At 48.9% G+C, this 12,612-nt stretch overlaps 2 protein-coding genes across 3 annotated transcripts in view; one reads left to right on the top strand and one right to left on the bottom strand.

Moving 5' to 3' along the window:
- CNGB1 (cyclic nucleotide gated channel subunit beta 1) overlaps positions 1-2,962 on the bottom strand; it is a gene marked incomplete at its 5' end in the record, with an annotated part of 43,801 nt that extends 40,839 nt beyond the window's left edge. The window contains 2 exons of the mRNA XM_081921774.1: positions 146-279; positions 2,944-2,962. Of these exons, the coding sequence (XP_081777900.1) occupies positions 146-279; positions 2,944-2,962 (153 nt within the window). The remainder of the gene's footprint in view (positions 1-145; positions 280-2,943) is intronic.
- Positions 2,963-2,993: 31 nt separating this feature from the next.
- SPMIP8 (sperm microtubule inner protein 8) lies at positions 2,994-10,919 on the top strand. Of its 2 annotated transcripts, none has more exons than XM_081921842.1 (8): positions 2,994-3,214; positions 5,301-5,525; positions 6,065-6,126; positions 7,594-7,768; positions 8,560-8,621; positions 9,537-9,601; positions 9,694-9,726; positions 10,798-10,919. In XM_081921842.1, exons 2-8 carry the CDS (start codon positions 5,303-5,305, stop codon positions 10,826-10,828), a joined length of 651 nt encoding a protein of 216 aa, XP_081777968.1. In that variant the 5' UTR covers positions 2,994-3,214; positions 5,301-5,302; the 3' UTR covers positions 10,829-10,919. The 2 variants fall into 2 exon arrangements, with proteins under 2 accessions (XP_081777968.1, XP_081777967.1); XM_081921841.1 differs by having other exon boundaries at positions 2,996-3,139.
- The last annotated feature ends 1,693 nt before the right edge of the window (positions 10,920-12,612 follow it).

Genomic DNA, 12,612 nt, shown 5'->3' with positions numbered 1-12,612 from the left:
TGAGGAAGGAAGATCTACATCAGGATCTGATGCCCCCGTGAATACTACCACCTGAGGCAGTCTCCCCATCTTGCCTCATGAGTGAACCAGCCCTGGTACAAAGCCCCCACCCCACCCTCAGCATGCCTTTGAGATGTCCACTCACCTGCCTTGCAGATACAGGCCCAGCTTCTACAGCTATTTGGTCAGCCTGTGTGTCTTTCCCCACTACTATAGCGATGGGGGAGCTGACAGGAGGTTGCGGTACGACTTTCTCAATCCAGCCCAGCATCCTGCCACCTGCAGAAGGCAGAATTTCATTACTGCTTCTTGCCAGGAAAAAAAAAAGCCCACAAATGTGCCACTGGGGGAGTCTGTGGGCATTTCTGGGCGGCTTCTAATTCACACATTTAAGCTGCACAATGAGAGTTGATGGGGAGATCTTGCTCCACAAACCCACTTCCCCCAGAAGATCAAACTTTTTGTGATAAGTGAAGGGGAAAGTGAAAATGCACTGGAAAGTGTGAAATAACACTTGTTTTGATGTACTGAATGGATCCCAGGGCTTCAACAAAAACACACGCACATGGCTTTATGGCTCCTCTCCCCAAACAAGCTCACCTTACTTCATCAACAGTAACAATTCAAGCAGTGCCAAGACAGGGAGCCAAACACAAGCCAGCAGTTATTAAGCATTTTGAGCATATAGCACCCTCAATAGGCAACAAAGCCTTACTGCAAATTCTATCCTAGCTCTCTAATTCAATAGGAAGCTGCCTTATCTGCAGGAACATCTTGCCGATTGTCTAGAACTAGCTTGCTGTGGCTTTCTGGGTTTTCAAACATGTTCCTCTGCCTCCTACCTGGAGATGCAAGGGGACTAACTCAGGAAAATTTGGCATACTAAGAAGGTCCTCTACCACGGTTCTTTATAGAACCACTCAGTCTAGCCCACTGAAAACTGAAATTACCTGCAGAAAGGCTAAAGAGTCGTGGATGCCATCATGGTCCTGTTGTCTCTTATGCCGGGGGTGGTTCTTCCTCCGAGGGCAGAAAGGTAGGGCAGCAAGAGTTGCAGACTTCCCTTGTTGTCGCTGCTAGTTAGAACAAGGTCCTTGGCTCTCCTGCTACAATGCAACCCTCTGAGAAGCTGGGAAAGGGATTAGCTGATAACACAGTAAACAAATTGGATTAGGGAGGCTGAGTTGTTCTAAAAACCAGGAGAGAAAAGCAGCCCAACCCGAGGCACCACCCAAATGAGAGAACATCTGCCCTGGAGCAGAAAGAGCTTAGCTAGCAACACATTACTGTTGACACCTAACTCTAGCACACTCCCACTGCTGGTGTTTGAAGGTGAGCACACATGACATTGGCAACAATCCATATCTATCCTGTTGCTTCTTGAGAAATACTGCAGTTCAAAGTGTTTTCCCTCACACCTGCTTCCATCCCATTTGAGAATGGAAGTTGTAGTTCGGATGAGGTGTATACATTTTGGACAGCTGTTGTTGCACATGCTCAGATGACAACTTCAGTGAACTGGAGCCCAGGGGTGCTGTATTTGCAGGGAAATAACTCAGGTAATGGGCATCAGGCAAAGACATCTCTTTGGTGTGCACCGCAATGTACAAATGAGACTTGAAGTCCAGCAGTGTGGGGCTGGGAATGACCTCGCTGCAGTCCAAGATGCTAATGTGTATGTAGCCACATTCACACTTTTGCAGGCAAAGCTCCATATATGACTCGTTCACGGCTTACTAGCATTGGACAAAGAGTATACTGAACATTCACACGCCACTGCCAAAAGCAGATGGAGTGGGTTCTCAATCTTCAGGACCAATCTGCGGGAGCCAGAGGCCAGTCAAGTTAATTGTGTCATTGCAGATGCTGTCAATTAAAGGATGATCCCTTTCCCACTGACTCTGTGCTGCTAACAGGATTTTCTACTGCCCCTAATCTCTTTGAATAGGCCTGCTCCTTACCAGGCTTGCTCATATGTGGAAGAATGGAGTAGCAAGTCTCTTCCTGGATCATCCAAATGTCCTTTCCCCAGCTAACACCTTGGTTGCTAGGAAACTATTGCTCTAGCACATGGGTAGGCAAACTAAGGCCTGGGGGCTGGATTTGGCCCAGCCACCTTCTAGATCCAGCCCACATGCTTTTACATGAGTAGAATGTGTCCTTTTATTTAAAATGCATCTCTGGGTTATTTGTGGGGCACAGGAATTTGTTCATTTTTTTTCAAAATATAGTCCGGCCCCCCACAAGGTCTGAGGGACAGTGGACCAGCCCCCTGCTGAAAAAGTTTGCTGACCCCTGTCTAGCATTCACCAACAAGTTGTGCTGGATCTTTTAAAGCCATCTACATCAGTGGCCATCACTGCTTCCTGTGGGAGTGAGTTCCACAGTTTAACTATGCACTGTGTCCTGAATCTTCCAACAGCCAGCTTTACCAGCCACCCACGAGTCCTACCCACTTTCTTCATGCCATGTATAACTTTATAAACTAAAAAGTCCCCAATGCTGCAGCCTTTCCTCATAGGGGAGTCGCCCCATCCACTTGATCGTTTTGGTTGCCCTTTTCTGAACCTTTTCCAACTCTACAACATCCTTTTTGAGGTAAGCTGACCAGAACTGTACACAGTATTCCAAAAGTGGTCACATCATAGGTTTTTCTAATGGCATTATTATGTTGGCAGTTTTATTTTCAATTCTTTTCTGAATTCCTTTCCTCCCAGACCAGCACAGAGTGTGTGTGTGTGTGTGTGTGTGTGTGTGAGAGAGAGAGAGAGAGAGAGAGAGAGAGAGAGAGAGAGAGAGAGAGAGAGAGAGAGAGAGAGAGAGAGAGAACTTCTCTTTGGCCTTTTCCTGCACAGGCCAGTTAGTGGCCACAGCAGATACTACAACCTCAGGCTCGACACTTCCTTCTTTCAGCCCTGGTGAATGGGGGAGATCACCCGTTACCAGGTAACTCCAGTGACATCGCTCTAGTCACCTAGCAACCTTGCCCTCATCACCCAACTGTTCCTTGGGGTATTGGCTTCCCGTTGCCATGGAGAATTGGGGGTCAATACAAAGAATGTCTGGAGGGGCAAGTGAGCCCTCAGCCCTGGAACGGGAAACAAGTTCAGAGAAGAAAGCAGGTCTCCCCTTGGATGAGGTATTCCTTTCCCTTTTCTTGTGGACTTGCGGGTGTGAGGGTGCTTCAGCGGCCCCTCATGCAAAGAAGAGACAGGTTTGCATTATATTTGCATTTGCTAATTGACATGCATAGAAGCAAATTTAGAAATAAATGCTGTAAGTTGAATAGAAATGCATCTTTTGGTGTGGGGGAAGGTGGTGACAAGGAGCCTTCTGTGTCCACTCAGTTTGCAGTGGGGGATCCTAGCTGCTGGTGGAAAACCCACGCACTGCTCCCTTCCGAGGGCTCTTGATCTTGAACCAGACTTGGGTCAGAGAGTCCTTCAGACAAAAGACTGTCCTCCATGAGCCATGGGCAGGACGTCTTAGAAGGCACCTGAAGGAGACTGGCACTGCTGCCAGGAGGAATCTTCATCTTCTAGAGCTCCATGGGTTTCTCCCTAAACCACTCTGGTTGCCAGCTCAGCCCCATCTTTAGGGAGAGTGAGGCAGGTGCCTCAGGGGGCAGACAGAGTGGCAGTGACATGTGCTGAAAGGCAGAGCTGTGTGTGCCACACTCCTTGCCCTCCAGCCCTGAGGCAGGCCCCATGGGGGCTTTTTTGCCGCTGGAACTCTGTGAAAGACACAGGAGGCACTTGCTTAGCATTGCACAGGAGACTCTCTTTGAAGCAAGTCTATTGGCAATCAATAAGGCTGCTTAAATACTGGTAGGCCTGCCAGATTGGGGGTGGGGAAGGACGATAATTCAATGGAAAGGGCAGCAAATTAGCAATTGTGAGGTGGGGATGGAAAAGTGATGCAGAGCTGCAACTCCTGCAACTGTGACAGCCGCCTGGCAGGTCCTGAGTGCATGGAGTCGGAGGAAAGACATTTTCTATGCTGCTTTTGAAGGCTGCCTCGAATTCCTTCCACAGGAAGCAGGAAATGGGACCTGCAGAGCCCTGCTTGTTCTGACACATTTGATAAAAGACACATGTTGCTTGCGTGTGTCCCTGTGAGCTGGGAAGCTGCAGCCGCTACAGTCCTTGCAAACGTAGAGAGGAAGTTCACTCCTAAGCCAGCTCTTTTGTTTCCTGAGGAACTTCCTCCCCAAGCAACCTCCAGCATTTTTATACAGCCCTTTGCACCTCTGTTCCTTCTGCTGCTCTGAGACACAGCAAGCACAGGATCAGTTTGGATGTCAGCATTCCACGAACCATGAGAAGCTGTAGGCTCACATTCACATCCTCCCCTCTCTTTGTGCATGTCAGAGGAGATGGAAAGCAGCCACTTTTGATTTAGGCTCATCACAGGTCTCTGTTACATCCCAGCTTGGAAACGTAACTTAATTTAAACTAGCTTTCCCCAAGATGGTGCCGCCCAGCAGTTCTAGATGACAATCCCCAGAAGCCTAAGTGCCTTTAAACCCTACCGGCTGATAGAAGACATAGTCCATAGATGCCAGCCAGATTTCAAGCTCTCTGCCGACACCAACACTGTTAATTATTATTTTTTAAATCCATTGTACAATGACTGCCAAAATTGGTGGGGTCTTTCAGAGGCAGATTTAGGGGAACATGACCTGTTTGGTTACACCGGGCACGGAGCCTTGGGGGCGCTGCAAGGGGTTCTGCAACTATTGCATAGAATGGAAAGCAAGATTTGAGACCTCAAGGTTTGCCACTGGGTCTTAGGGAAACCTGAAAAATGTGCTTGATCAGATCCCTGGGCTGGAAGTCAGTCACCCCTGATCTGCATGGATTCCAGTGGCCTGATCACAGCAGTTATGCATTCAAACCATTTCTAAGTCCTGGAAAATTATTATTCTTCATAATTTTGCATGGAAGGGGAAGGGATTATGAACAAGTCAGAAGACTTCTGTGATCCTCCTAGTGTTCAGCGTCCTCTGAGAGCTTCATGGCTCATATCCCAGCCTGAGGACCTTTGCAAACCAGTCTTATGCATGCCCTTTGTTCAGAAGGATGCCCAGGGCTGGCCCAGGACATTTTGGTGAATAAAAATCTTGCCCCCCACATCTTCCACTGGTAAGAGGAGGCCACTCCTTCAAACAGTGAACTCAAGATAACTCTAGCTCAAGGAAGAGTTTCTGCAGGAGGGACGGAGGGTGCCTTCACTTGCCCAGAGGACAGCATGGGCAAGGTGGTAACTCCCCTTTCCCTTTCCTCTGGCTAATTTTGCAGCAATGGCCCAAACACTGGATTTGACCCTCTGTCCTCAAGATGCTCCTCCTGTCTACGCCTCTCCGGCGGTCCTCATCCCACTGGAGCCCAGAAAAGTCATGCTGTCTGGAGTGAAGCATCACATCTATCACCCTCGCTTGCCGACGCTAAGGCAGATGGATATGGACACCGCGGCCTTCAAGCTCACAGACGAGCATTGCAGGACAACCACCACTTGCTGCAAAGGTAACGGGCCAATGGCTCATTGGTATTGAGAGCCAAGCCAGACCCGAGTTTGCTCTGCTTGTGGTGTTGTGTGAGTACAGGGCTGGCCCAGGATGCTTCACCACTTGCGGCAAAAAACCTCTGCTGCTGCCACCATCTGGAAGCAGACTGTGGAAGCCCTGGCATGCTGAAGGTGGCAGAGGAGGAGGGGGAAGAGGCTGGAGAGGAGCAGGTGGTAGGAGGATGCGACCACACTGGAGGGAGGAGATGGAGGTTGTGGCAGGCGAGAAGCACAGGAGGCAGTGAGTGGCAGATCTACTTAGAAACCTCAGAGGCTGTTCTTTTTCCCCTTCAGTCCACCTATGCATCAAGGTGGTGAGGACCAGGAACTCGTACACTGTATTCTAAAACCAAAACCAGGATTCTGGTGTAGTGGCACGTTCTGCAATGCACTTGACATTTTCAGAGAGGCAGGGCCCTTGGCCAGCTGGGATGGGGAAGGTAATCTTGACAACTCTGACTCATGTTTCTTGTTTGTGTTTGTTTCCCCTCCCCCAAAGATGATTTTGAAAATGCAACGTTCACCTTGGCTGGAGTGCCCACCCAGCGCCTCCCATCCCTGGTGAGTCACTGCCATCAAATGCTGCTGCTGTTGCTGTCGCTGTCATCCTGTGGTCCATCCATCTCTGCAGAGTGTTGGGTGGCCAGGTGAGGAAGTGGAGAGGGCTCCTGAAGTTCTCATAGTTGGATGAAGTAGGGATTCCAGCAGATGCTGCTTGCATGGCACACTTCACCTGCTGCAATTCCCTCTTCCACACAACTATGAAAGGCGCAGGAGCCCTCTACAGTTTTACATCCGGCCACCTTAACTGGCTGCCCCTTCAGTGGCCCGTGCATTACGCCCATCCCCACCCCATTTGCTTTTTTGAGCAAAGCACAGTCGTTAACTTAAGATCATAAGAAGAGCCTTCAGGTGGATCACGGTGGCCAACCAGATGCCTATGGGAAACCAGTGAGCAGAACGTGAGCAGAGGAGCACTCCTCTCCTGTAGTTTCCAGCAACTTCAGAAGCACTGCTTCCTTCAGCTGTGGAGGCAGACATCATGGCTATTCTAGTAGCCATTGACAGCCCTTTCCCTCCATGAATTAGTCTTAATCCTCTTTTAAAGTCATCTAAGTCGGTGACCATTCCTGCCTCCTGTGGAAGTGAGTTCCATAGTTTAACTATGAGCGGCATGAAGAAGTCCTTTCTTTTCTCTGTCCTGAGCCTCCCAACATACAGCTTCATTGAATGTCCATGAGTTCCAGTGCCATGAGAGATGGAGAAAAAACTTTCTTCTGTCCACTTTTCCGACTATGCATAAACTTCTATCGTGTCACTTTTAAAAGATGAGCCTGGATGAGCTGCTGCTTCTATAATAGGAAGCAACTTCTCTGCCTCCTGGTGTGTGTTTGGGGGGAAGGGAGATAGGAGGCTTTAAATTTATTATTATTATTATTATTATTATTATTATTATTATTATTATTATTATTATACCCCACCCCAGCCACTCTGGTTGGCTCACAGCGTATATCAAAACATACTAAAATATCAAACATTAAAAACCTCCTGATACGGGGCTGCCTTCAGATGCCTTCTAAAAGTCATACTTACTCCTTGGAGACATCAGTGCATTCTGAACATGCATTTCAAAGCAGAAAAAATGTGTGTTCATACATGCTTCCTAGAAACATGCAGCTGCACTTAACCATCTCTCACAAAGCCTGAGGTGGTTGCATGGGGTAAGTGGCACAAATGCCCATCTACCTGTTGCCACTACTCATTGTGTGCTCTGTGCCAGCCTTTCCCAACCTGGTGCCCTCTGGCAGTTTTGGACTGTCTGTAACTCCCACCAGCCCCTATGGGATTTGTAGTCCAAAACAGCTGGAGACCACCAGGCTGGGGGAAGCTGATCTGCACACATTTCCCCCTCAGAAATTGAGATGGGCATCACCACATGCAATCCCTTAAACTGAGCGCAGGAAACTCTTCTGTGCTCCGCTGCGTCCGACTGCAGGGCCGCCTTGTAGTAACTTTGTCATTGCTCAGGGTATGACAGAACTGGGCAAGTCATTGACTGAAAAGTACCGAGCAGGGAAGATGGCGCCTCTCTTGCCCAGCACCAACCAGGAGGAATGGCCCAGCTACACCAGAGCTATGGACGACTGGTCTCGCTTCGTCTCCAGCGCAGGAGAGTTCAAGGTGCCCAATTTTAGCAAAAAAGGTAGGAGGTACAGCTGCCTTCAGCATCCTTCTGTCTTTCAGGAAGTTGCACCACAGCCATTTGCTGGAGTGATCAGGTCCTCAAAGTGAGAGCTTCCCCAGGGAGTGGCCTTTGGGATGTACATGGCAAGGTCTCGGATCAACCCCTAAAACTCTTCCAGGTGCTTCCCAGCCTGTGGTCTTGCTTTGTCCACATGGTGATTTTGCCAAGTCATAGAACGGTCATGAAAAAATGTTCCCAAGCCAGGACTGATTAGAAAGAAGGTTCTGTGAACTGGAAGGCAGAAGAACCACGAGGGCCTTTGCACCAATCCCTGATGTCTTTCAGCAACACGTAGTGGAAATGATTAGGATTAGCCATCCCCAACCTGGTGCCCTCCAGAAGTTTTGCACCACAACTCCCATCAGCCCCGGGCAATGCTTGGCCACAGAGACATGCTACTAACAGCCCAAATGGTTTCCTATGAGTGGCGAAGTGTAAAGTTCCCTTCTTGAATGGGCAGCTTTTTCAAATGCAGGAATCCCAAAGCAATCCCCAGCATTGCATGGACTGACTCTGCCCTCCCTCCTGACCTTCCTTTACTTTCTCATTCTGAAGCCACTCAGTGCAGAAGGAAGGAGTTGGGGCACTTGCTTTTCGCACAGCAAGTCTTGCCAAATCCCTGCCATTCCCAGCTTTCCCTGTGGGCCTGCGCATAGGAACACGCCAGAAGCACTTGTGGCTACTTAGCTGCATCAGCCACAGCTGGCAAGGCAGACCAGGAGATTAAGCCCTCTGTGCTTCTTTCACAGTTCTTGGGTTCAGCTGTTATGCCGTGAGGTACTTAAAACCCGACGTCACGCAGACCTGGCGGGTAAGAGACTGTTGTTCACTAGTGTGCATATTTGGGGTGAGGAGTGGGAGGTGGTGGCTGAAGCAGCTTTTGTCTGGATGCCCTGGAGAGAATTTCTGAACCTGGGGTGGCGGAGTAAGGACCTCAGGACCAGGGACTGAATGCGGCCCCCTTTGCCTCTCTCTGGCCCCTGGGATTCTCTGCAAGCTATGTCTCTCACTGCCCCTTTCTCAGGTCATTTCCTGGCTGGAAAACATCCTTGAATCTCTGAAAATGAATTTTGTTAGCTTGGAAGCAGAATTGGGAGTGGGGGGGAGAGAAGAAGGGCAGTGTGTGTGTGTGTGTGTGTGTGTGTGTGTGTGTGTGTGTGTGTGTGTTTAGAAAGAAGCCTCAGGTTGTGTGGCAGGCAGAAAGCCCTGTTGGGCAAAAGGTTAAGAGCAGGCATAGGCAAACTTGCCCCCCCAGATGTTTTGAGACTGCAACTCCCATCATCCCTGACCACTGGTCCTGTTAGCTAGGGATTATGGGAGTTGTAGTCCCAAAACATCTGGAGGGCTGGTTAAGAGTCACAACTGTTGCCTCTGGCCCCTTGCTGCCTCTGGCCATTACTGGCATACAGGTCCCCAGAGGGTTGCTTCTTAAGAGAATGTGGCCCTCAGGCTGGAAAAGATTCTCAGTCCTAACCTTCCTAAGAAGGGCACATTCACAGCCAGGGTCTCCAGTCCACAGGGTCTGTTGTGGGGTGAATGGATAACTGAGTAGGGAAGGGAATAAAAGGAAATAGAGCATCCCCAGAGAGGATGTGGCTGGTACTCTGAACAGATGCACTACACTGCAATATTTTGTGTTCGGTTCTGCACTCCACCCCCACATACCTTGGATTTAAGATTCAATTGAAAACTTAAAGCATCATCTTTCTCCCCTGTTTCATGCTAGTATTGCCTCAACCAGAACCCGAGTTTGAGTAGATATGGACCAAAGCCCATGCCTTACAACACTGTGTAAGTATCATCACATGCACCTAAATCCCCTTAGGGTTAACAATCACCTCCCCCATAACCCTTGAATAACTCGCCTTTTTGTTTTGTTGCAGCAATACCTACAGGAGCTTTGGATCAGCACACAGGTAACTGGATCTGCTGGCCCCAAAGGAACAAAAGGGGCCAAAAAAATTAAATCCCACCCAATTCAGTGTGAGAGAGGAAAAAGTCACATGCTATTGAATGAAGGCTAGCCAGCCATCAATGCTCATGAGCCGATACAACCGGTTCATTGTCAACTGGGCAGGCTTTGATCTTGCTCTTTTTGGAGCAAGCCTTCAGGCTCACACATGGCTTTCATTAAGAAGAGCCTTGTTATCTGGGGGCCAAACTGGATGTGACTCGAACCACAATGGAACTCACTCCCGCACGAGGCAGTGAAGGCCACCCACTTAGATGACTTTAAAGAAGGTTAGCCAGTTTCATGGAAGAGAGTGCTATTGATGGCTACAAGCCATACTGCTGCTCTGCCTCCATGGTCAGAGACAGTAGTGCTTTTGAATACCAGTTGCTGGAAGGAGTGGAGAAGAGTGCTCTTGTTCTCAGGTCCTGCTTGAAGGATTCTCACAGCCATCTGGTTGGCCATTGTGAGACCAGGATGCTCAACTAGATGGGCCATTGGCCTGATCCAGCAGGCTCTTCTTATGTTCTTAAATTGAACAGGAAAAGGTTTTCAATGTGTATGAATAACCCCCCTCAAAGAATGGTGCTTTTATGACACAGTAAATGAATGTATAGAAAAGGACAGTGGTTGCTGAGAGTACAACTTGCACTAGATTTTCATTCAGCAGGGAAAAGTCATTTTAGTACACTGGATGGACAGTGGAATCGGGAATTCAAAGATGGGAATTCAGAACACTCATCTTTCGCACATGGACAAAACCAACCACCACCAACCGTCCCCAACCTGATACCCTCCAGGTACCATCTTGGTGCTTTGGATTATAACTCCCACAATCCCCATTCACTATGGCCATCAATGGGAGTTGTAGCCCAAACACCTAGAGGACACCAAGTTGGGCAAGGCTGGACAAGACTCTTTGTACACCACCCCTAAGTCAACTAATGGCCCAGGAAGCAGCACCAATGCTCCCAGCTCAAGCGATCTGACCTTGGGCGACTCCAATTTCAAAATGGTCTCTTCTGTTGCTTTCTAGCCGCTCTCACTATCTCCAACCTTGGCGCTAGGAGACAGGCCACAGAAAAAGAAGCCACATGAATCTTCTCCTTCAGCTTTTGAACATCCACAAGGAATAAATGCTATTGGTTCAACAAGGAAGGTGCAGAGAAGGCGTTTCCTGGTCGAATAAAATACACTTCAAAGTGGGGGATGAGGAAACAGGAGGGGAGCAGCAAGGATAGCTAGTTCCCCCCACCCCAAAACTGTCTTGGCCTTCTTCCCAGCATGCTACAGCAAAGTGGTTCACAACGAAGAGACTGCTGGCCAGCCTTCACTGAGCATGTCTTACCAGATTCAGGAGGTGCCATCTTTGGTTCTTTGCAGCCATCAAGCCTGTTGGCCCAGAGCTTTTCAATGTATTGCCGCAACAAAATGAAGAGTAGTGGGACTTAAAAGGGAAAGCACTGTTACCTGGTAGGGGATGCATTTTTTGAGGTAAAGGACAGGAAGGGGGAGCAGATGGGAACGTCTCTTTGTAGCTCCTATCCCCCAGTTTGCAGTCTCAGTGCTATATGAAGTGGTTCTGTTGTGATCATGATGGAAGCGAGGAGAGGCGATTTCTGGCCTCTGTATAGCTCAAGCCTGAAGGGCTCCATCACATGAAGTCAGTTAGTCTAACTTTCACCTGCGCCCAAAGGACAAATACAGGGAGCCAGAGCAAAGGTGGTGCAGGCTGACTTGGCAGCAGCCTGGCTGCACTCCCAAGAGGGAGAAGGAAGCAGGAGGGTTCCTTCATCCCTCCTCCTGGCTCCCCTTACTTTATCCTGGCAAAGCGAGTGGAGCAGGAGACCTTGGGCCAACCCCCCTGTCCCCAGCTGATGCATTCAGCATCCGCAGGGCTAAGAGGCATGCTTAGACTTACAAACATACCTCAGTGAGTTCCCAGGATGGCTTGGAATGTTCAACATTTTGCAATGGGAGGATGTACAAGGGGCCTGCGTGTTGTGAGCCCACAGAACATCCCAGGCAGGTGCTGGATTGGGCCTGTAGGAGCTTCTGGTTTTTTTTTTTTTGTCACAGTAGGCTAGAAGAATGAGGCATCATCAGAAAGTGTTTGCCCTCCCTTCCCAGAGAACATTTCATGTCCTCACCGGTGATACCAGTATATCGTTAAGTCACAGATCCGCATGCACTTCTGTTTAATGGCAAGTAGAGTTGGCATGCTGGTCAGCTCCCTGCCTAGTCTTTTCACCAAGATTGCCCTTGGGCCACAGAAGGGAGGTGAAACATCCTTTGGCTGCTGCCCTTGGCCAGGGGGCAAAGGGCTGTTGGATTGGTTGCTGCAGCACCTCTCTGCCCATGGAAGTATCAGCCCAGCACCAGATGGATACCACTTTGGGAAACAGTCTTCATCCAAAAACTGGGATAAACAGAGCAATATGGCTTAGGCCCAGGCTATCTGAAGGACCATATTCTCCCATAAGACCCTGCCCAGGCTCTGAGATCTTCAGGGGAGGTCCTTCTCTCAGCCCCACCAAAGCCTTTTCAGTGGCTCCTCCCAGACTTTGGGACTCCCTTTCGAGAGAAGCCAGACTGGCTCTCTTTGTTGTCCATGTGGCAAGTGAAACGCTTTTTATTCTGACAAGCCTTTGGGAACCGTTTTTTAAGGAAAGGGCTTTTAATAGTGCTGTGTGGTTTTTGCTGCATTTTAATAGGTTTGTTTTTGCGTTGTTTTAATTCTATTATAGTTTAATTATTTTAAAATTATATTTTATATGTTTTTAGCTTTTTGTATTTTATCTGTGTTTTAATTTGTGTAAGCTGCCTTGAGTCCCAGGCTGGGGGAAAGGCA

The sequence above is a fragment of the Podarcis melisellensis genome (assembly GCF_964234715.1).
Source record: "Podarcis melisellensis genome assembly, chromosome: 8".
In the NCBI taxonomy this organism is placed as follows: Eukaryota; Metazoa; Chordata; class Lepidosauria; order Squamata; family Lacertidae; genus Podarcis; species Podarcis melisellensis.
Note: the sequence above shows the minus strand (reverse complement) of the source record. Positions and strands in the feature narration are given on the sequence as shown.

Excerpts from the sequence above, each read along its gene's own strand:
- SPMIP8 (XM_081921842.1), top strand. The coding sequence starts at position 5,303 with ATGGCCCAAACACTGGATTTGACCCTCTGTCCTCAAGATGCTCCTCCT. Across the intron at positions 5,526-6,064 it reads AACCACCACTTGCTGCAAAG|ATGATTTTGAAAATGCAACG; the intron begins GTAACGGGCCAA and ends CCTCCCCCAAAG. Across the intron at positions 8,622-9,536 it reads ACGTCACGCAGACCTGGCGG|TATTGCCTCAACCAGAACCC; the intron begins GTAAGAGACTGT and ends GTTTCATGCTAG.